This window comes from Mesocricetus auratus, unplaced genomic scaffold, assembly GCF_017639785.1.
Source record: "Mesocricetus auratus isolate SY011 unplaced genomic scaffold, BCM_Maur_2.0 Super-Scaffold_100020, whole genome shotgun sequence".
NCBI lineage: Eukaryota > Metazoa > Chordata > Mammalia > Rodentia > Cricetidae > Mesocricetus > Mesocricetus auratus.
In genome coordinates this window covers 26,466,327-26,490,092 of record NW_024429201.1, presented here as the reverse complement: position 1 = coordinate 26,490,092, position 23,766 = coordinate 26,466,327, and the positions used below count along the sequence as shown (strand labels likewise).

The 23,766-nt window shown below is 43.0% G+C and overlaps 1 protein-coding gene across 1 annotated transcript in view; it reads right to left on the bottom strand.

The window, feature by feature from the left end:
- Msh3 (mutS homolog 3) overlaps positions 1–23,766 on the bottom strand; it is a 152,281-nt gene that overhangs the window by 116,621 nt on the left and 11,894 nt on the right. Inside the window, exons 7-8 of the mRNA XM_040728890.1 lie at positions 21,936–22,081; positions 18,936–19,102 (exon numbers count right to left, since the gene is read on the bottom strand). Of these exons, the coding sequence (XP_040584824.1) occupies positions 18,936–19,102; positions 21,936–22,081 (313 nt within the window). The remainder of the gene's footprint in view (positions 1–18,935; positions 19,103–21,935; positions 22,082–23,766) is intronic.

The window sequence follows — 23,766 nt, the reverse complement described above, 5'->3', positions numbered from 1 at the left end:
TAAAACCGAACTATCCACTTGTTTTTTAATGAGGCCTGGGCTACACAGGAGTGCGTGAGGAGACTCGGGTTTGAACAGGCACAAGCCACTTGCTGCAACTCTGGACTCAAACGCCTGTAGGTGCTGTCCTTCAATGTCTGTGGCAGCGTGTGCAGAGCACAGCTCGGTCTGCAGTCTGGATCTCAGGGCGAAGGAGGAACTAGACTGAGGAAAGTGCACCTGGCCTGCGGTATATGGTGATTTATGCAAGCAGTAGGCTTGAAAATCAAACTCAAAAGGACCATGGTGGGTGTTTTTGCATAAATTGCCATTTAAAAGCACTGAACTGGGGGCTGGAGACAAGACTTGGCAGTTAAGAACACTTGCTGCTCTTGCTCAGGACCAGGCTTTGATTCCCAGCACCTAAAAGGATGACACTTCTCCAGCCATATAAGCTCCCACGTGCACACACACAGTAAAACACAAATCTAAACAGAATATGTAGAAGCAGTAAATCAAATTAGAATTTGAAATACCTACAACTATAAATCTCTCTGGAAAACAAAATCATTGCCTCATTATATTTACCACTTTTTAGAAAATAATCTTTTTTTAATTATCTTCATGTATATGTATATGGGAAGGACCTTGCTCACGTATGTGCAGGAACCCACAGAGACTAGAAGGCATCGGATCCTCTAGAACTGGAGTTATGGGTGGTTGTGAGCCACCCAACATTCGTGCTAGGAACTGAACCCCAGTCCTCTCTCTTAACTGCTGAACCATCTCTCCCATTTAACTGAGAACAAACGCACAAAAATCATCCAGACAGCCCATGCCACAAAGAGAACTCTTGAAGACCAGGATGCACTCATGAAGCGCCAGCAGCCCAGGCTGCCATGCTGAGTGAGGATGTCTAAATTTGAAGTTAGAAAAGAGACACCCACAAACATCTGCCATCACCATGGCTCCAGAGGCCTCTGTGGGAAGCAGTGATGGTTGAATCAGCATTGTTTTCTATAGTCAGCCAGGATGCGGCTCCAGAACTGCACTTTTTTTTTTTTTTTTTTTTTTTTTTGGTTTTTTTCGAGACAGGGTTTCTCTGTGGCTTTGGAGGCTGTCCTGGAGCTAGCTCTTATAGACCAGGCTGGTCTCGAACTCACAAAGATCCACCTGTCTCTGCCTCCCGAGTGCTGGGATTAAAGGCGTGCGCCACCAACGCCCGGCCAGAACTGCACATTTTTAAGTTAATCTTACCGTCTGTGTGTGCAGAGCACTGTGACACATCAGTACTTTGATAACAGTGTTGTTTTACTACAGAGGATAATGGCAGCAATGAATAAAATACACAGCCCTGAAGTAAATCCTTGCACTGTTGGGACAGAATACAGATACAGTTGAAGGAAACGGGAGAAGCAGGATGGAAACTTCTCTTAGAAGTACACCTTCCCATGTACACAGATCCTTGGGATAACCTAATGAAACCCTGGGAAATGAAGAGACTAAGCCTTGTGTCTCTCTGTGGGAATAAGCAGGTGCGAGGGAGGCAGGGCGACAGCATGCTGTTCCCACTGTGCAGGAGAAACAGGGTTTCATTCTGCCTGGTGGAGGTTCCCGTCTTGATCAGTTAATAATAAGTTTTGTGCTCTAGCTAAGACTTAGATAAAAGACGGTAAAGCATAGGCACCTATATGGTAATTCATACACAAGTGGTGCCCTTACTTAGTAACCAGAAAGTGCTCAGGTGGCAATTACCCTATCAAGTTCTTCCTACACCTGCAGTCCCCTCTACTGTTTGCACTAAGCTTTCCTAGGCCGGCTCTCTATCACTGAGCTACATTCCTACTCCTGAGTTTAACACTGTGTGGGGGAAGGAAAATCATCTCTTAATTCAACATTATTAAAAATGTGGCAAAAGAAACTGAGCCCCCACGGTAGTTCGAATGTAACTGGCCCACATAAGTTCATAGGTAGTGGCCCTATCCAGAGGTGTGGCTTTGTTGGAGTAGACATGGACTTGCTGGAGGAAGTGTGCCACTGTGGGAGTGGGCTTGAAGCTGTCTTTTGCTTAAACTTCGCTCAGTGTCATAGACCATTTCTTGTTACAGGCAAGATGTGGACTCTCAGCTACTTCTCCAGCACCATGTCTGCTTGCATGCTGCCAAGTTTCCTGCCATGATGATAATGGACTGAACCCCTAAAACTGTAAGCGAGGCAACCCAATTAAATGTTTTCCTTTATAGGAGTTGCTGTGGTCATGGAGTCTCTACTTGGCACTGGGAGTGGGGTTTTGTTATGATGGGCCTGACCATGTTTGTGTTTGGAGGAATTGGACTTCGGTTATGAAAGCAGTGGAATGCTTTAAGCACTGCTTAATGGGCCAAACTATTAGGAACATGGAAGACAGGGGTGCTGAGCGTAATTAGATGAAATGTGGGGTGCTACCTCAAGAGGATTCAGAGAAGAATTTTAGTGGTATTTTGGTGAAGAATGTGCCTGCTTTTTGTCCCTGTTCCAAGGATCTGCCTGAGGCTAAAATGAAGCATTTTGAATTAATTTCATTGGTAGAGCCTAAGAATAGACTCTGTTGTGTGGTTATTAGTGGTAACTCTAATGAAAATTAACTGAGCAGGGTAAATTACAAAATGTAAATAGGAAGTAGAATAGAGCTAAATCCTGTTTTCAAGGAAATAAATGGATTAAGAAATGGAATAAAGGGATTGGTGGCTTCAGGGCAAGATCCCACCCAGCTAATTTTGCAATTTATGAAAACAAACTAAAGAAAAGCTTAGAGTCAGATGTGATGGGATGTTGCACCCTTCTCCCGTGGGGATCTGCTGACCAGCTTGTGACTAGGAGCTTCTAGCAAAATACTCTTGACCCCTCCTCCCAGGTAGCCTGAATGCAAGATCCTGTTTTCCACCTATCCTTACTGTCTAAATTCAAGTTCCTGTTGTCCGCCCATCCTTTGCCAGAGGGCCCTGGGAATGTGAACTCCTGACCTTGGTAGTTTCCCACCATGCCTGCTACTGATATTTAATGCTCCGTTCCTGTTACAATAAATGCCATTCTCCTTGCAAGAATGAGCCGTTGTCTTTGTCTGCACTTAAATCCTTAGCCCTTCACTCGGATCACTGAGAAGTGTTGTAGCCCAGAAGCCCATAACTGAACGAGATCACTACAGTGAGACACACCTTTAATCCCAGCACTCAGAAGGCTGCCAGCTCTCTGGGTTTGAGGCTGGCCTGGTCTACAGAGCAAGTTCCAGGACAGCCATGCTTAGGCAGTGAAGGAAAGAAAGCTGGTAAAGACAGAACTGAATGAGGGGCCATGTTCCAGTCCCAGACCTTGGCAGCTTCGGCTACCTGTTCTGGCCTTAGAGAGAAGGATACTAGAAACGCATTATATGGAATTTGCCTCTGTGCCTAAGGAAAACCACTGAGGTCAGGCAATTGTCAGGGGTGTCGCTGGAGGCCTAGAGGCCACTGTGTGAAGCTGTGAAGTTGAAGCCTGAATTGCCTTGGAAACCCCAAGATGTTAGAGATGCCAGAGTCACGGGATGCCTGCCCAGCAAAGCTGTTAACAGGGAGTGGAACCAGCACAAGAGAAAGAAGTGTGTTCACAGTCAACACAGCTGAACAGAGTTGGAGATCTGAACTGCATTTTGACATCAGACATGGAAATGCAGAGTTTGGAGTTTGCCCAGCTGGTTTTCAGTCTTGCTTCAGTTCAGTATTTCCTTACTATGCTCCTTTCCCACATCTGCAATGGTAATGTATATCCCATGCCATTATATGTTGGAAGTATGCGATGCTTGTTGATTTTGATTTTATTGGGGATTAGAGTTGGAGAATGCATGATTCTCAGAAGAGACTTTGGTCTTTTAAATATTTGGACTGTGGAGATTTTTGAAGTTGGACTAGATGCATTTTGCATTATGATATTATCACAAGTTTATGGGTGCCAAAGAGTGGAATGTGGTAGTTTGAATGTAATTAGCCCCGTAAGTTCATAGGTAGTGGCACTATTAGGTGTGGCTTTGCTATTAGTGGGAATGGCCTTGTTGGAGGAAGTGTGCCACTGCAGGGGCGGATTCTGAGGCGTCTTTTGCTTAAGCTTCACTCCGTGTCACAGGTATTTTGCCTACAAGATGTAGGATTCTTAGCTACTTCTCCAGGACTATGTCTGCCTGCATGCTGCCATTCTCCCTGACATGATGATAATGGACTGAACCTCTGAAACTGTAAGCGAGCCACCCAATCAAATGTTTCCTTTATAAGAGTTGCTGTGGCCATGGTCTCTCTTCATAGCAATAGAAACCCTAACTAAGACAGCCCAAGAAAGACAGCCTGATTTAATTGAGGTAAACAGTTACCAAATTAACAAGTTCTTTACAGCCAGGGTTGACATTAAGCCACAGTGTACATCAGTGTACTTGCCCACTGACACTGGTGTGTGACTTTCCTAGCTAAGTGACTTGAAGCAGCTCACACTGGCTACCTCATACTTCTGAGACTGTACAGCTTTCTGGCTGTGTAACAGCAAGCCACCTGGAATTCAGTAGCTTCAGACAACACGCATTTCCTACCCAACAGTTCCAGAAGCAGTTTCCAAGCCTAGTGTTCCTTCCTCAGTTCCTAGAACGCCCACTTCCTGTTCCTCCAGCTCACAAGAGTGATGGCACCCCCTGACTTACAGTTTCTTTCTCCATCTTCAACACCAGTTGTCGGGGGAGAGAAGCATTACTTTGGCCTCTTCCACGCCCCTTCTCCATATACACAGGACTCCACTCTCAATGATTAAGTAGATCCCGAAAGAGTTACTTCTAAGACAAGAGCAGTTTGTTTACAACCTTAATCCATCTGCAACGCCACTTCCTCTCTGCCATTCATTTGTCCCAAATACTTGCAGGTTCTGGGCATTAAGAAGTGCTTATGTTTGAGATTGTTGCACACTCACGGACATGCAATGTGCCTTCAGCATGTCCACCTGTGTGTCCAGTCATAGGACAGACATTCTGACAACATCCTCAATGAGTTGTACCAACTACATCAATTACTTCATGAAGAGTCACTACATGCACCAAATGCAGAGTAAGAAGCTAGAGACAACTCATTTTAAAGACACTATGCGATAGTTACCATCTGCTTTTAATGGCCTAATCCAGGAAAGGACCAACTCTGTAATGTGCCATGGTCCAGCATGTCCAGAGACAGCACGGAGGCCCACGCTCTGCATTCTTTTTTCAAACATTACCATGAGATGTTGAGACAACCTAGAACACGTGCATGGCATGCGCGGGGTCTCTGTCCACTCCCATGAGACACAATGCACAGCTCTGCCTGGCTGAGAAAAGTGGGTCAGAGCAGACAGCTCAAAGAGAGTTCACGATGATATCAAGGGGCAGTTTTGAAAACTTACAATGGATTACTATAGACTTCTGGGATAAAGGGGCTCTTACACAAAAGAGAGTCTATCCTCAGCCTTAAACACTGTGTGTTTAAGCCAGATTATAGGTCAGAAGGTAGGAAGGCAGATGACTGATGCAGTGACAACACCAGGAAAGCTTTCTTATTAGAGAAGGGAGGTAACTTAGATAAAAGGTATAACCGCACCTCATAGACTTTTGCAGTTCTGGAGATAAAGACTTGAGCTGGAGAGAAAAGAAAAACGCTCACAAAAAGAAGGTAGGGATAGAAAGAATTTGCTGCCCTGAAACAAGAGATAAGAGGATAATCCCAGAGTAATCAGGAAAATAATAGGGAACTCTCCCTTCAGCAAGGGGATAGTCAGGAGGAAGCCACTGGAGAGACAGGAGGTTAGGTCAGTCCCCGAAGCAAGCTCCCAACTAAGACGGAAAGAAAAGCTTTGCTGGAACAGACAGCAAACCCACCTAAGCACAGGTGGAGGCTGTGGTGCCTTCAGTTACAGGGGAATCTTGTCCCTTATGATCCAGTATGGTCACAGCACACTGGGGTAAGCGGAGGGGAGACTGACAGACATCACACAGACAGGAAGTCTAACTAGTCTCACTCTCTAGTGACCCTGCAGCTTCGGGAGATGGTAGGTTTTCTGCCGTTGTTTGGTACTGCTTGTTTCGGTTCAGTTTGTTTTGATTTGTCTTTTTATTTCATACGTATTGTTTAGCTTTCTGTCTGTGTGAGGAGGTAGGATCCCCAGGAGTTGGAGTTACAGACAGCTGTGAGCTGTCATGTGGGTGCTGGGAATTGAAACTGGGTCCTTGGGAAGAACAGCCAGTGCTCTGAGCCTTCTCTCCAGCCCTTAGTCTGGTTTTTATCTCCCTGTTGTAAAGTGAGATAGCATTTGCTTCGGGGACTTGCGTGTTATCAAACCCACAAATAATGCATATGAAACTCGGCAGTGGTTAGTCTTTGCCTTCATCACCTGTCTTTCCTTTGCTCCATCAGCTGTAAGCTGCAATGCACACTGTCTCCTTGCTTTCACTGGAAATGATAAAAGCTCTTGATACTTGGTATAGGATTTACCTTTTAAGGTGAAAAGCTCTACTACTGAATCCTGACTAGCTTCTAAAAAAACGTTTTTTTGCGGGTACTGGTCAGACGGCTCAGTAGTTAAGAGCACTAGCTGTTCTTACAGAGGACCCAGGTTCAATTCCCAGAACCTATATGGTGAGTTACACTGTCTGTAACTTTGGTTCCAGGAGATCCAATGTCCTCTTCTGGCTCCACACGCACTATGTGCAGACACAGTATCCAAGCATACATGCTAGCAAAACATCCAAACATATAAAATAGTTTTATGTTTTCACTAATTAGATAATAAATAAAACTCTCTGTAATATGGGGAAGAAGATACTATAAGATATTAAATTTTTTATAGTATAGGTCTCTGAGGAAAACCCTGAGGAACAAAGTATTTAGTTAATGAGGAGACTTTATAATAATTAAACCCCTGACCCCATATGAACAGGTGTATTTACAAAAGTCAAAGACAAATTAGTGAGACAAATGCTGCCTCCTCACACAATTACTTCTGAGATGTCTGCTCTTGCAGCCCTGCCTGGGGCTTCCCTGTGGCCACTTCCAAGGCCAAGTTCATTCCAAAACATCAGATGCTGTTTCTTCTCGTTCAGCCACTGTTAGTAAACTTACTGCAGGTGAAACCCATGCATTCTTTTCAAGTCATTACTCTCCCGAGAAGTTCAAAGAAAGATGCTTGAACTTACCTAACCCTTTACCAAACCCTCCCTCACACAGTTAATATCACACTCACATTCATCCTATTTTAAAACATGATTTTTTTTTCAAGACAGGGTTTCTCTGTATTGTTTTGGAGGCTGTCCTGGAACTCTCTGTAGACCAGGCTGGTCTTGAACTAACAGAGATCTGCCTGCCTCTGCCCGAGCACTGGGATTAAAGTTGTGCACCACCAAGCCCAGCTAAAACATGAATCTTTATACTACATAAGCCAAGCATACTAAGGTGCCAAGGGGACATACAGAAAGAATCAGTAACGAAAAACTATTAACAACACAACAGCAGTTCCACCATGGGAGGAATATATATAACATATAACATGTAGTACACAACACATAATTTGAGAGGGCTTCTTGCTACATAACCTGGCTGGCTCCAGCATGCAACTCTCTTGCCTCAGCACCTGAGTACTGAGATAATAGACATATACCAACACACAGAGATAAAGATTAGTATAGGTTTTTAAAGAAAAGCTAAGTAAATAGATTTTTTTTCTTTTTACATTTAGAACATTTTCTGAGCCTGAGGTCCATGCCCATAATCTCTGAATTGTCAGAGATAGGAAGACCAGGATTTTAGGAACATTTCCTCTTTAGATGTTTTCCTAGAAACCTGCATTTTCCCATGTGTGCGAGACTTATTTCTGCTATTTAATACACTAATAGTTACTTCCATTAATGGTTCCTTCAAGGGAGTATCCAAAGAAATGCCAGTATATTTAAACCAATTTAAAGTCACATTTTTAAAGTTTAAATAGAAACAATAAAACAAAAATGACAGGGAATCAATACTCTCCTCTAGAAAGTAGAGGTGAGCTTGTCGAGAATCTATACAAGAGTCAGATACACAATGCTAACTCTTCTGATAATATCTCTTCTGTGTTTATAATTGGTGAGCTTGTCGAGAATCTATACTAAGAGTCAGATACACAATGCTAGGCTTTTCTGACAGTATCCCTTCTATGTTTATAAGGCCCAAACGACTTCTCTTAAAAAATAAAAACAAGTGACAAATATTCTGTTTACTCAAAAGTGTAACTTATTTAACCATTCACCTATATATGCTACTTTGATAGGATTTGGGAACACTGATGATCATTTGGGGGCTAAACATGTGGCCCAATGTCCAGTCCATGCAAGACCCTCCAGTCAAGTCCTTGGGGCCAAAAAAAGGAAGAAAAAAAAAAAAGAAAGGAAGGAAGAGAGAGAGAGAGAGAGAGAGAGAGGGAGAGAGAGAGAGAGAGAGAGAGAGAGAGAGAGAGAGAGAGAGAGAGAGAGAGAGAGAGAGAGAGAGAGAGAGAGAGAGAGAGAGAGAGAGAGAGGCCATTGTGAAAGTGCTTTGGTACCCAGCTACCTCATCTGCCGTCTTCATCAAAACCCACTTTTTCCAGCCCTGCTGTAACCACTTCCTCTCCACTCTTTGACCCTTTGTGCTTTTTCACTTTGCACACCTTTTCTCTCCAAACCACAGTTCTGTCCTGGCTCCGCCTCCCATGGCCACCAAACTAGTTTCACCGCCAAAGAAAACCTCTATCTTCCCAGCGACACTCTCCAGCATCAGTACTGACCTCCCCTGGGAAGCTGACTCCGTTCTCTAGCTCAAGAAGCTTCTGCCTCAGCCTCCCTTCCAAATGCTGGATTACAGCCTACGCCAGCACACCAGACTAGGAGTAGGGTCTTTCTTTAAGACCCACAACAAGCATTTCCATCACTGCTTTGTCCCATGACCAATTCCTCTCTGGAAGCTGGAAGGCAAGATTCTTCCTCCTTTTTGTACCTTTACCACTTAATAACAAATTTGGTACACAGCAGATACACAATGAATGTTTTAACAGTGAATAAGTGAAAGCCGGGCAGTGGTGGCGCACGCCTTTAATCCCAGCACTCGGGAGGCAGAGGCAGGTGGATCTCTGTGAGTTCGAGGCCAGGCTGGACTACAGAGTGAGTTCCAGGACAGCCTCCAAAACAATACAGAGAAACTCTGTCTCAAAAAAAAAAGAATAAGTGAATGAGTATTTAATAATGTGGAGCTTAGAGGATGTACCAATAAGTTGAGAATTATTGGAAACATATCAATATCAAGATTTTTCTTAGACATAAGAAAATGATGTATCATTAAGGTTTCCTGCTAGATTAATAAACTAATAAAATTACCTAGATGGTGAAATAAAATATCCTAATAAGAAAGGCAAGCCAGTCAGAAAAAAACGGAGACCAGTTCACCTTTGAGAGCTTAAGTGCCCAGTCTGGGCCTCAGATTCATCACTTATTTCCCTTATGTACCTGGCTTTGTTTTAGCATTCAAACAACCATCCAGTTAACACTGGTTCAATTCAAGTTAGAGAATCCAATGAGAAGCAGGTGAAGGTGGCAGTGTCCCCAAGTGCTCAGAGGAGCAGGTGAAGGTGGCAGTGTCCCCAAGTGCTCAGAGAAGCAGGTGAAGGTGGCAGTGTCCCTAAGTGCTCAGAGGAGCAGGTGAAAGTGGCAGTGTCCCTAAGTGCTCAGAGGAGCAGGTGAAAGTGGCAGTGTCCCCAAGTGCTCAGAGAAGCAGGTAAAGGTGGCAGTGTCCCCAAGTGCTCAGAGAAGCAGGTGAAGGTGGCAGTGTCCCCAAGTGCTCAGAGAAGCAGGTGAAGGTGGCAGTGTCCCCAAGTGCTCAGAGAAGCAGGTGAAAGTGGCAGTGTCTCCAAGTGCTCAGAGAAGCAGGTGAAGGTGGCAGTGTCCCTAAGTACTCAGAGAAAGAAGCAGGTATCATTCCTCCACCTGTCACTGAAGCACATCAGCACAGCCCAATCACTCCTGCTAAATCAACCCAACACCAACTTAAGACACTTTCTACACCAGAAAAATACATGAAATTACAGGCTTGATTCACTAATTGGATGCTTTAAATATACATCTAGTAAATATTTAACTATGGAAGTAAAAAAAAGTGAGTCACTTAACACGTTATCGGGCAAGTAAGTGGGCCGGTGCAGCGTGGGCGCTCTCTGGAGTGGCCGGATACTCAGCACAGCACCTTCCCTGTGCCCAGCCGTTTCCTTCAGCCCCACACTCCACACAAGACAACCCCCTTCCTGGGCTCCGGGCCAGATGCTCCCAAAGTTCCTTGTGATATTTTAACTGACACTCAGTTTTTATGTGTGCAACAACAAGAAAGGATAAGGTGTTCCAGGTGAGAGAGCCTACTCACCTACTGCTCACTGCTGTCTGTGCGTCCCTACCGTGAACTCACAGGGAATGAGACAAGGCCGGTTCTGCCAACTGTGTGTTAAGATGTAGTTTACAATCTGAACTACAAAAACATTTCAGAGGCTTTTCATCAGATCCACACATCTACGAAGCTCAACCTTACGGCAGTAAATATCTGCAGTGTAATCAATACACTAACAATAAACTCGAGTAAAGTAACTCCAAGGAAATAGAGTGATACCGAGCAACCATTTCAACCTTGGCCTGCAGAGAAGGAACGAGTGAGCGCACTTTCCTCTATTCCTCCTGAAAAGTCCAAGTCCCTGCACCTCACACATAGACAAAGGCAGGCAGGAAACAGATCAACTAGGGCACTCAAGCTGAAGGAAGACACAGTGATGAGTGCCCTTGTTTCATTATTCAGAGCACACAACCAGGTTCAGTGCGGGAGAAGCCAGTATTTCAGAAGTCCAGCAAGCACAGACCAAATAAACAAACAAAGGACACTGGCTCCTCTCCCTGGAGGACGACCCAGGGGAAAACAGCTTGAAAAGATAGAAACTTCCAGACAATATCTGTACTGTAGCCAAGGGCTACAGAAAAACCTATGTTCCAACTTCCACCACCCTAGGGTGGACTTAAGAGAATAGGCTGCAGTCTCATCAGGCTGGAGAAGCTCCAAACCCCTTTCTGGGGTGCTCAGAGGAGTAAGAAAACAAGATGCTCGTCCCCAGCGAGCCCTCAGTCCCTCAGTGCAATGGAGAGCACCCTGGTGGTGTAATGCAGAGCACACAGGCAGCCTGCACATCACTCTGACAGGTGATGAGGCCCCTCAGCCTGTATGACACAGAGACTACATGAGGAACTGGAACTCTACCCACCCAGAAGCTGCAGAGGGACCATTCCTGTAGACCCCACCTGGCATCACACCCACCTTGCTAAGTCAGACAGCCTAAGACAGCCTAGGACAGCTCCTAAGACAGACAGCCTAAATAAGATCTGGATCCTCGCATCACAGTAAGGAAAACCACAAGTCACCACCCAAACTCACTAATCACACCAAGAAACAGGAAGATGGCAAACCAAATGTAAAAATCAAAAACCCAATAGACACCAACACCAGGACAGCAGCAATGTCAGAACCATTGGTAATGTCAAGGACGTATCACGAACTCACAGCAGAAGTGGCTATGGACACAGGACTTGCATAAAATAAAGACATTCTGAAGTAGGAGAGAACCTGATTGGGAGGGAGGAGGGGTCAGCAGGAGGATGAGTGGGATGAGGGGGAGTAACGGGATGACTATGATCACAGTGCATTGTACATATGTATGGAAGGGACAAAAACAGAGAAATCTTGGTTGCTTGTTATTGTTAATGTTTTAAGAGCCAGCAAGATGGATCAACAGGCAAAGGAACTTGTTGCCAAGCCTGATGACCTGAGTTCGATCCCCAGAAGGCACATGGTAGATGTCTTCCGACCCTCGTAGGTGCGCTCTGGCACATGTGCGCCCACACACAGACACACTCACACACAACATCTCCGTTTCTTATTCCTCTGACCGCCCCAGCAAAGAGTTTGGAGTTTCTCCAGCCTGATGAGACTGCAGTCTGCCTGCTCTTAGTCCACCCTAAGGTGGGTGAAAGTTGGAATATAGATTTATCTGCAGTCCCTGGCTAGAGTACAATAGTTACTGTTATTAATTAATGTTTTACCAGCAGTTATACATAGGCCTGAAACAAAGAGAAAGATAAGAGGCCAAGGTAAGAAAATTTCTGCACAGAAATTAAAGACATAACAGGAAACCAAACAAAAAATTCAGAAGTGAAATATATAATAATCAAACTAGTACGCTGCCTGAGAAGACAGAGGAAACCATCAGTCAAGTGGAAACAGCAGACAGGACCCAATCTGAACAACGCAGAGTACAGACTGACAAAACATGGGCAGACAACTGCTGCTATCAGAGTCTTTAAAATGAGAAGAAAGAAAGCTGAAAAATCGCAGCAACGAGTGAAAAGAACACAGATTTGGCAAGAAAAGGAGCTGGGGGTGCAGCAGTGAAAACGTAATTACAGTGCTCGTGTGTGAAGTTCTCAAGACATATGAAGTGCTGGAGAGACGGCTCCGCGGTTAAGACACTTGTTGCTCCCGAAGTGGACCTCGATCCAGTTCCCAGCACCCACATGATGGCTCCTCACCATTCAGTGAAGCAGTTATTTTTATTGTTTTATTATTAATCAAAACTTGAGAGTCAGACATTGGGGTAAACCTGACAGATTCACAGAGCAATGAAGAACGATCAGCTGCCCCTGCCTTTCTCTCCACGCTTCCCAGATCAATAAGGTCCTCCAGTCTTGCTAAGCTCCTCCCTATTCCTTTCTGTGTCTCTGTCCTAACCTGGGTCAGCCAAAAACTCTATGGTTAATTTTGGTCAGCCAATCTGCAACTCCACCCCCTGATTCAAGGTCAACTTTATTGTCAGTTTCATAGTGTCAGAGTATGATCAAAATACCCCACAACGGTACACAACTCTAGTGCCAGAGGACACTACACCCTCTTCTGAGCACCATGGGTTCCAGATATGCAGGTGGTGGGCATACATGCACACAGGCAAAACACTCATACACACAAAATAAAATAAAATAATTATTTAAAAACAGAAAGAAGGCTGAAAAGAAGTAAGTCTTTATGTTAAAGTATAGCAATGCTGAGCAGAAAAGAGCCTAGTCTTGCTTTGGAGAATGTGGATAATGAGGGAGACTCAATGAAAATTACCACCTCCCTCTTGATTTTGCTATGAATCTAAAACTGAAATTTATAGAAAGGGGAAGTTTATTAAGGGAAAAATAGTATCTAGACCTCCCCACTTAAACAGGAAAGTTCATTTAAGCAGAGCATCTTCCTGCACACCAGACAACGGTCTGTTCACACTCCATCAATTTCATACATGCACCTGTCTGTGTTCTCAACTCCTGACTTCATTGTTATAAAAATGGGATAAAGCACTGAGTTTTAGGTTGACATATTTAAGACATATATTACAATAGTAATACAAATCTAATTGAGGAAACAAAACAATTTTCATTTTCCTTTTTATGGTTTTTGGTTTTTTAAGAGAGGGTTTCTCTGTGTAGCCCTGGCTGTCCCAGACCTCACTCTGTAAACCAGGCTAGCCTTGAACTCAGAGCTCCTCCTGCCTCTGCCCTCTCAGTGTTTCATTCTCCTTTTTAAAGGGGCATTTTTTTCACCTACAAAACAAATGTATTGCCTCTATTATCGCCTAATGGCTACTTAAAATGTAGAAGAACAAATTCTGAAACAAATAAAAAAAAAAACCAGTCATAACAGGAATCAGCAGGCCAAACTTCAGAAACATCAAAATAAAGTCCCACCCTCCTGGATGGGGCGTTCCAGACCCTTCCCTGGCACTGCGCAACTCTGAGAGGAGGATCCCTCGTCACCACACTGCCGACTTCTCAGCTGGCCTGGGCCGATACTACTGCCTCCATCCCGTCTCCACTGCCCAGCCTCGCCTCCCATCACACTCAGGTGCTCTGCTGCTCATTCCATCATCCATTCAGTGACTCACACGGCATCCCCGCCTGACTTGACAACCCCCGCTCTTTACTAGCTCCTAATACCGGAAAACTATGTGGGAATGGCCTCATCTAAGTCCAAGGAACAAAGCTTATTAAACTTACAATGCAATCACTAACCTGAAACTATCAAATATGTAATAACTTCATATTATTAAACAGTTTAGTGAGAAAAAAATTCATTTTCCCTCTTATCCTTCAAAAAAGCTCCTGCCCAGGGTTTCTCTGTGTAGCTGTGGCTGTCCTAGAGGTTGTTCTATAGAAGGGATCCACCTGCCTCTCCTCCTGAGTGCTGGCATTAAAGGTGTGCAACACCACATCCAGCTTGGCTTGGTGTTTTTTAATTAATGTCAACCTGGAATTAGGGAGAAGTAAGACTTTAACCATAACAGAAACCTACTTTATACAGACTCAAATGAACAAACTTCATTTTGACACTATTATTAAACATTTTCTATAACAATCTTGAAAATCAAAGTTCAACAACCAAAAGTGTTGAATAGCCTCTAACACGTAAATTAACAGAAGACTGATTTGAAATGCTGTGATGGTTATTTCAAACATCTGTCACTATAATTGCCATTTGAGGGATATAAGTCTTCAGGATACAATAATCACTTCAAAAAATATTTTTTTAAAAAAAGTACAGATGATGCTCAGCTTGTTCAAGTCAAAATAATAATAATAATAATAATATAAATTAATAAATCTGTGTAGCATAACACTAGACGTCAACATTTTCTTTAAATTTGTAGCATAAAATGTAAATGAAATACTCAAGCATTTACTTCAAAGGTCAGACTGCTGAAGTCACTGGACACTAAAAGGTATTCTTCCACAGACCCTCAGTGAGTCATATCAACTACTGAGAGCAACTTCTTAACCCAGGCATCTCCCCAAATGCCACCTAATCTAGGTCAATACTGGAACAACTGAACCATGTGACACAGTGCACACACGCAGAAGATAACCACAGCTCCGCCACCTCCTCACCCTGGCTCTGCTGGCAGGACACCTCCCTTTCCGCCTTCCTTCTTCCTCCTACTGCAACTGCTGACATTCTCCAACTCTGTAATCTTACTCTCCTATGTGTTTTCCCCACTCAAGGGGTTAAAGTGCCTTGCCTGACAGTAAACTCACCTCCCCTGTACTATTGCCAGAAACTTCACTGGTTCTCCCTGGATTTCTTGGTTAACACCATGCAATGTTTCCTCAGTTCTCAGGATGAACATTTCCCCTGGTCAGGAGAGTCTCTCCCTTGTCCTTATACTCTGTCATCTTTTCCAGCTGTGTGAAATCATTTCCTTTCATGCACTATGCACGTCCCTCTTCTCTTACACCAAGTCACAGTCTTCTCTCCTGCAAATGTCCCATGCACACCCACCTCCTCCACAGAGCCTCCCCTTGCTGTGTGCACAGGGTACCCCCACCACCCCCGTATCCATGAACTCAGACATGAGCACCACCTGCTATGGTCACCACGCTTGCCTCAAAACTCAGCGTGAGAACTAGTAAATATTAGTAACAACTATTAATAATTTAATGTAGTGCCTTCCGTAGCCTTTCTTTCAACTACAAACTACGTTCCATAAACATAAAGATCTCCAAACTGAAGGAATCTCAAAACCACTGCTATTTGGTTCCCTCTATACATTTTGAAAAAAAACAGAAGACAACGGCTCTTATGACTGGTCCCATCTGACAAACATTCTATACAAAGACAAACAACCTGAGGAAAACAGTTTGCCACCATTGTCACTACTCAAGAGTGTTCGACCCAGCTGACTACCATCTTCATTTAATGCTTGCCTCAAATATTAAAATGATACAAAATAAATACAACTAGCTACAGAAATAAATAGGAAGGACTTCATAATCTTAAAATAAAAAAATCTTAACTCAGAAGATATAAAATCCTTTGGAGACCTCTTGTGGTTAAAATTAAGAATAAAAAGTCAAATTTTTAAAAAAAGGTTTTTTAAATTACTACATTAGAATCATCTATAATTCCAAGCGGTTTTTGCATTTTCTCACAGTGTTAATACAGAATGTCTTCAATGTTGATAAAATACCCACCAGTATCTGATAAAAACTGGGGCTTTTCATCTTCTGGTTGTGCAGGAAAGGATGGGAGTATAAAGAGACTGTCGGTCTGAGAGCTAAGAAACTGCCTCTCAGCACTGACAACAGACACTACCAAACTCACAATAAAACCTCGTTTCTGAAAACTCAGTGTTGCACTGTTGCCCTGGCGCCAGCTAGGAACAGGAGTGTGGCCAACTGCTCCCTGCTAAGTTACTTTCCTTTATACTTGTCTGGGTGGCGTGGATGGCTAAGCAGTAGACACTGTGCTCACCACAGGAGTTAATATCAAGTCAGGAAAGGCCCATGAGCTCTGTGGACATTAAAGTGGAGCAAGAACTCACCTCATGCAGTGAAATAAAGAAAAAAGGAAATTTAAAATTGAACACTACCAATAAAATCAAGAAGAAAGAGAGAATTTGGTGGCAATAGAATATAGATGAAAATAAAGGTAAAGTATTTCAAAGTGGGAAAGGATCTTTTGAAGTGTAAAAATAATAGGATGTTACCAGAAGCAGGGAACTTAACTGCGCCTTGGACTTAGACTACTAAAAACAAGTAGAATAGTCAATTCAAATGAGTTTACTTTCCTGCCGGGGGCTTGCCAAGTCCTACCACTCCACCCCTGTCTCTCTGGGGCTCCCAAGTACACACAAGCCAGAGGGCCACAGTAGCATGAGGGGCTCTGTCAGGATCACCCCATCCCCTGTCCCAGTGTGAGGATTACAGAACCCGTCACCACACACAGCTTCCCACGTGGGTACTGAAGAGCTGAACTTAGATCCTCGTGACAAGCATATGCAAACAGCAGTCATTTTACTCACTGAGCCTTCTCCTCGGCCCTGAATCAAACTATGTTTTAAATGTTTTAAAGGAATCATAATTTTTTTTAATTTTGAAAAAATATATCAAGGGTCTAAACCAACAAAAGACATACACAAAGAAAAGAATAAGAAGGCCTAATGAACTCATAGAAATAGATGCTTAACTCTGCATAAGCAAGAGGTAAAAAAGAAAATATACTAAGAATGGAGACTTACGTGTAGGCAGAATTACAAACCTGGAATGCTAACCAGAGAAATACAGTAAAATGGCCTGAGGTCGTTGGATTCCTAAGTCCCCATCAGCCACCCAAGATGTCTCATCATGCCAAATTCTGGCTCCAGAACCTCACTGGACAAGTCAACACTGAGAAACACCATCAGGTAAAGCTCCTTGCCAAATAAAGTAAGTCTTGGCCCTGTCGGCTATTGCACAGGTTTTGGCATTTTATTGACTTTTGCCTTTATTGATTTTTATAAAAAAAATAAGTGGAAAATAGAAAACAGGATGATTAAAAAGACCACATTCCAGATTAACCTAAATTAATCAAACATCCACTTAGTTACAAAGAAAATAATAAAATCAAAGGCACAGAACACTGTAAATGTGCTTCCATCTAAAAGTGTCTCTTCAAAGGTACCTGAGGATCTATTCATGTTTCAGCTATCCAGGATCAGCACCCTTCAAAAATGGGCTGCTTGACTTTTAACTGGTCAAGTTTAAACACAGAGGAAAACTAAGAACAAAATAAAGGAATTTGATCCAGAATTCTCTACCTATAATGTAATAAAGACTATTTAAATGATCGTTGTAAATATTTCAAAGAGTTCTCAGTGTCCTTGGGCAGCATCCAAAATCTTTATAAATGTTTATAATTCTGACTTAGAAATTCCACCTTCAGGAGAGAATTAAAAATGCATGCAAAAGTTTCCACAGATGCTACAGCAACATCTGCAGAGCTGAACCAGGAAATATAACAAAAAGCAAATGGACAAATCTCATCTACTTGTATAAGGGATGTCGTACAGCACCTTGGTTGCGAAGTGTTTACAGAAACATTAGCAGACAAATGATGTTCGCTAAGATCTGCTTCACCTAAGCCAGCCAGAGAGAAGGCTGGCATGAGAGAGCCTGGATCTGAGCTGGAGCCTGCTGACACTGGCTGACGCCCTCCTGGCACCTCCCTGACTATTCTGAGTAACTCCATGTGTCTGCACCTTCCCAAGGGAAAATGAGGAATTAAGTTAAAAACCGGGTATGAAACTGTATTTTCTGCATGAATACAAGTTTATAAATAAAAAAAAATACATATAAAGAAATACAACACCAAAGTGCGGTTATTTCTGAATTTGTGGAATGGGATTTATTTTATCTTTCTTTTTGTAACTCTTAGTTCTTCTAAATGAATGCATATTACTGATATCATCAGAAAAACTGTAAAAGCTACTTTGATAAAAAGAAAAAATGTAGATCAAAATGAACACTCCAAACTCCAAAGACAAACATGTCCTCCGTTTAAACCACTTTGATTTTCTCACTGACTCGTCGGTCCACAAGCTGTGAACCCGACAATCATCCCTTCATGTAGACAGCCCTCTCAAGTCCTACACAGCCCAAGCCTCGCTGTCCTTTCCAGCCACACTTCCGCAAAGGCACCTTCCGAGGGAACTTAACATGCCGTGAGAATCCAGCCAGACCTGTGCACAGCTTACACATGTGTCTCCCCTCTACCTTGCTTCTTAGTGAGTGTTGTGATAAGTTCTAGTAAATAAAACTATTGGGTACCACTCTGAAGAGAAACATGCAGCACAGAAATTATGTTCTAAGTTACCTCTAGAATCATAAATCATCAAACAATATAATTAAATAATGTGATAGATCTCTTTAAAATGACTGTCACCTGTAGTCCTAGACGACATTCTCCTTTTAAAAACTCTATTAGTGAGATATAATTACTCTAAGTATTTCTATAAGAACAAGTACTGGCTTGGGAGTTAACTCTAGTTTGAAAATGGCCCTGACTCACCTGACAGCAGTGGCTCTGTGGATGAGCGTCTCCGTCAGCTCAGACAGGTGTGAGGGAAGCAGCAGTTCCACGGGCTGCAGGCTTGATATGCGAGTCTCCAGCTCCAGTCTGGAAGCAGAGTCTTGGAAGCAGTCGTACACGACCTCCCCTGTGGCAGGCTGCACTCCCTGCAAGCAAAGATAAACACGATGGCACAGAACACACACTGTCCCAGCTGCACTGACGCATCCCAGGCATGGTTCTAGTAATGACACCTGCCATCACGTGCTGTTGCTAACAGGAGAATCTGTCTGCCTTTTAGGACTCTTATCTGTTAGCTGCACAGGCATCTAAAACAGTCTGAGCAGGTGGCACCACAGGTAAAGGGCTTGCCACCAAGCCTGAGGACCTGAATTTGATCTCCACAGGGTTCACATGGTGGAAGGAGAGGACGTACTCCCAAAGTTGTCCTATGACAGCCACATATTTTCCATGTGCACAGATACACAAATAGATAGGATGGATGGATGGATGGATGGATGGATGGATGGATGGATGGATAAATAGATACATACATACATACATACATACATACATACATACATACATACATACAAAGATAGATACCTACAGAGAGAGAGAGAGAGAGAGAGAGAGAGAGAGAGAGAGAGAGAGAGAGAGAGACAGAATGCAATGCCTTCAGTGATAGTTTCAGGAGACATGCTGACAGCTTGGGGCCTGACGTACCTAACAGAGGCTATGACAACTCACCAAGCTCTGTTGGGCATCAGCTTCCTCTTCTACACATGGAAACATTATCAACTCCCCTTATCAGGTTGTTACAAGGATTAAATCAGACTAGTGTGTGAAAGCTCTGACAGCTTCGCCAGGTACAGAGAGCAAGGTACCACAACAAAGTGCCAGTGAACACACCTGACAGTACAGCAGAAACAGTCTGATCCTTGCACAACCAAAACCAGACATAACAAAGGATGAGTGAGACCAAGCCAGTATTCAGGAAAAAAGCCAAGGCAACTTAAAACCATCACCTGTCAGCCCATTATAATAACAGGAAGAAAACCTGAGAGGGTCAAGATTTGAGGAGGTGCAGAAGGTAGCCAGGGTCAAACCTGAGCAGCCTGACTCCCTAGCCTGCACTCTCTCTACCATGTATGCCTCAGAGATGAATAGCAGTGACAGTTTGCACTAATGAAAAGCCCGAAATTCGACAAATCCATATACTGTTGATGCAGTCAACTGACAGTCACTTCCAACAAGACGCAGGTCCTAATCTAGGGACGGATAACATGCCTGCAATGTTAGCCTCAGCATATATATAAACATCAGGAAAGCAAGATGGCCCAGCAGGTAATTAAATATTTCATAACTTCTTTAAATTCTTTATCTGTAGCCAGGGAATGCGTTCAAATCCAGTCTAGAAGTATCCTCTAGTGTCTACAGCACAAGTTACATTAGGTTTACCTATTTAAATTCATGTCCCCACCCACGAACCAAGCATTTACATAAGTGGCTGACAGTTATCAGCCACCCAAAGTCTCTGTTGTTTTAATCAAAGACCTCATCAATGGCGATACTGCACCATGTATTACTCCAAGACACATTAAGAAATCCACAGCCCAAACATAACTGCATGGCCCAAAATGAAGGTCAATGGCATGCTTGCAGTGGTTCTCAACAGCAAGGCTTTCAATTTCAGACTAACTACCAGCACCCAAAAGAGACTCTCGGATGGTGACTGGGAAATGTAAGGTACAAATCACAGTGGGGGAAATTCCCAGTGAGAACACTGCTGAGAATAAAGGGAAATGATCATCACTCGGCCACACCGAATCTGAGGAACTGGAGTACACTCCAAGTGGCCTTGTGCAAATCCGGAGGATTCTAGAGCCCTAGAGAAAAGTGCAGCCTTGGCCTAGAGCTTAGGATGCCATCAGCCAGAAAAGTGACCGCTGAGGTCAAGGACAGGAACCAAAGAACACTTAGGGTTAGAGACCACTATTCATCTTCTCATGTCCCTGTTCATCTGCTACAGTCAACCTGGGCCCAATTCTAAATGCCCCAAGTAGGACCTGTGTGCTCGAATGTGCTATCAACTCCGTTCTTTAGTCTGAGCTCCAGGTAAATATACAATAGCACACTACATATGCTAACGCTGAAAAGCAAATAACTTTACTATTTGTAGATGGGACCAGCTGTCTATGACTAGATAAAAAGTGCTTCTCAGGGGAAAAAATTCATTTGAGCCTCCCCAACACACACAGTAATGCTAATTCCCTGAGAGAGGGGCTCACTGGCTAAGCAAATGTCAAGTTAGCAAAGTTATCCCATATGAATAATGTATTAAAAGGTACCCTGGAGACATTCAAGCTTGAGGAATTTTTCTTAAGCTGGCCACTAACTGCAGACATTAGAAAAAGCTAAAAGAGAGATGAATATAAGTAAGTCTAATAGTTCTGAGGGGCACAGGCAAAGGGTATCTGTAAGTGGGTAAATTTGCTCATGAGTGGCAGAAGGCACAGCCAGTAAAACTATAGCTCCTGAATCATATTTATCTGGAAGAGAGTGGAGATATTTAAGTACACCACCTTGCATTAGTCACTCAGCATTTCCCTTTAGTCCTTCCTCCAAATCTAGTTAGGGTAGTTCCATCATAAGTCCTATTGGACTGCACACCACAGAGGAAACTCAGTTAGCCATGCACCTACTTGGCATAGCATTTTATTGTGTATCAGCTCCCTGCCCACATGCATGCCTGTCACTGCCACCATTTCCAACTCTTAACAAAGTATATGGTCCAAAACTATCTGGGTCTTTGCAGAGTGCCAAGTAACCAGAAAAAAACTGTAACTAGTTACATGATGGGTAATGTTTTGAGGAAAAGGTTTTCCTAGTAAACTACCTGAAAGCACACTTCAGAATCCTCAACATGCACCACTCAGGACCACTCCCAGGAGGTAGCGCAAACACCCATCATTCATTCCTCACCTTCAAAGGACTTACCACAATACCAATGGAAATGCTCCCCTTCTTTTTGTCCTTAATATTTTCCTTCTCTTCGTAGATACACAGAAGATAGCTGGTAGAAGTTTCTGTCATTATGTCATCAATATTTACTGACTCATCCAGCCTGATTAGAGGATTCACATGTAATAATGTTAAAGAAAACCACATGCTTAATTCCTGTAAATTGAGAAAGGTTTATTTTTCTCATGAAGCATTCTTCCAATTATGATCATAGTTGAATGTCATATCTTCCCTGAACAAGAGGCACAAGGACAGGCAAGTATTATCTTCTCACTTCCAAAGGGCCTAGCAGTGCGTCTCCAACCCCGAAGTCCAAATGGGAACCCACCTTCCTGAAACTTGCTGACTTGACTCCCCAGCAATCGTATGATGAATTCTACCAAGCAAAGCAAACATGCTAAACTATCACAAATGAATTACCATCTCTAAAGTACCTAAAACTCTAGAAGTATTTTACTTATAGAGAATTGCTAAGACATTTTAAACAGAAACATATTTACATATAGGAGTATCTATGCACACACATGTACAAAATGAACCCCATTAATCAAAGTTCTCAAGGATAAAAGCTAATTCTGGACAAAGTTATCCTGGGAACATCTGGCATGGTTACCAGGAGGTAAGAGCCTTGCTGGCAACTGAAGCAAAGCAGAGAAGGGGACTGTTCTGGGAACAGGCTTCAAATGAGACCCAAACTCAGGAAAAAAAATCAGAATCCCAGGTCTAGCTTGATCAGCTTAGAACAATAGAGCTCCTCCAGATGGTCTGCAGTCCATCTTAATGGTGACATTCACTACTGATGCTCTCATTTGAACAAAAGCATCGCACAGTTTGTGCAGAAGCTAAGCAGGTTGAAATAGCTTTCTAATAAACTACAGCAGAGGTGCTGGAAAAATGTCTGGCTCAGTGGTTAAGAACTTTGAGAGGATCCAGGATCAATTTCAAACACCCACAAGTTAGCTCACAACTGTCTGTAATTCCAATTCAAGAGAATGTGATGGACACTAGCACCACATGAGGGAAACAGACATACATGTTGGCAAAATAGCTGTCCACATAAAAATAAATCTTTAAACAAAAAACTACAACTGAAATACTACTTTCACACAGTATCATTCAAACTTTCTTATCCTTACATTCTTTTATCTTAAGAGACCTAACCTAAGGCTGGAGAGATGGCTCAGAGGTCAAAGCTCTTCTAGAGGACTCATGTTCAATTCCCACTACCCACATGACGGCTAAAACTGCCAGTAACTCCAGTCCCAGCAGATCTAATGCCATCTTATGGCTTCCTTGGCACCAGGCTTGAATCTGGTGTATAGATAAGCATGCTGACAAAACTCCCATACACATAAAATAAAATATTTTCCTAGACTAAAAGGAACAGTGGACACACACCTTCATCCCTAACCCAGAAGCTACTTCCAAATGACAGCTACCTGCAAATGAAAATTTAGTTTTCTCCAAGGGAGTATCTGGGCAAATAAACCACTGCTAAGAGTAGGCTGCATACTCAACAGTAGATGACCAACAGAAAATGAACTCAACCACATCTTAGGAAGTTCTTTGTCTTTTTTCTTTTCTTTCTTAATCTTACAAGTCCTTTGAATATGTATTGTAGCTTTTGGTTTGGGGTTTTTATGTGATTCCTGTATGTACCAATGGTGTTTATTCCTATGTCTATATGTGTTTCTTGTGCTTTTTCTTTGCCTCTTTTTCATATTTGGTTTTGTCCTATTCTAATTTTTTTTAGTTTTGCTTATCACTTGTATTTTCTTTTATTTCATTATTACTTTAGCTGCCTCGT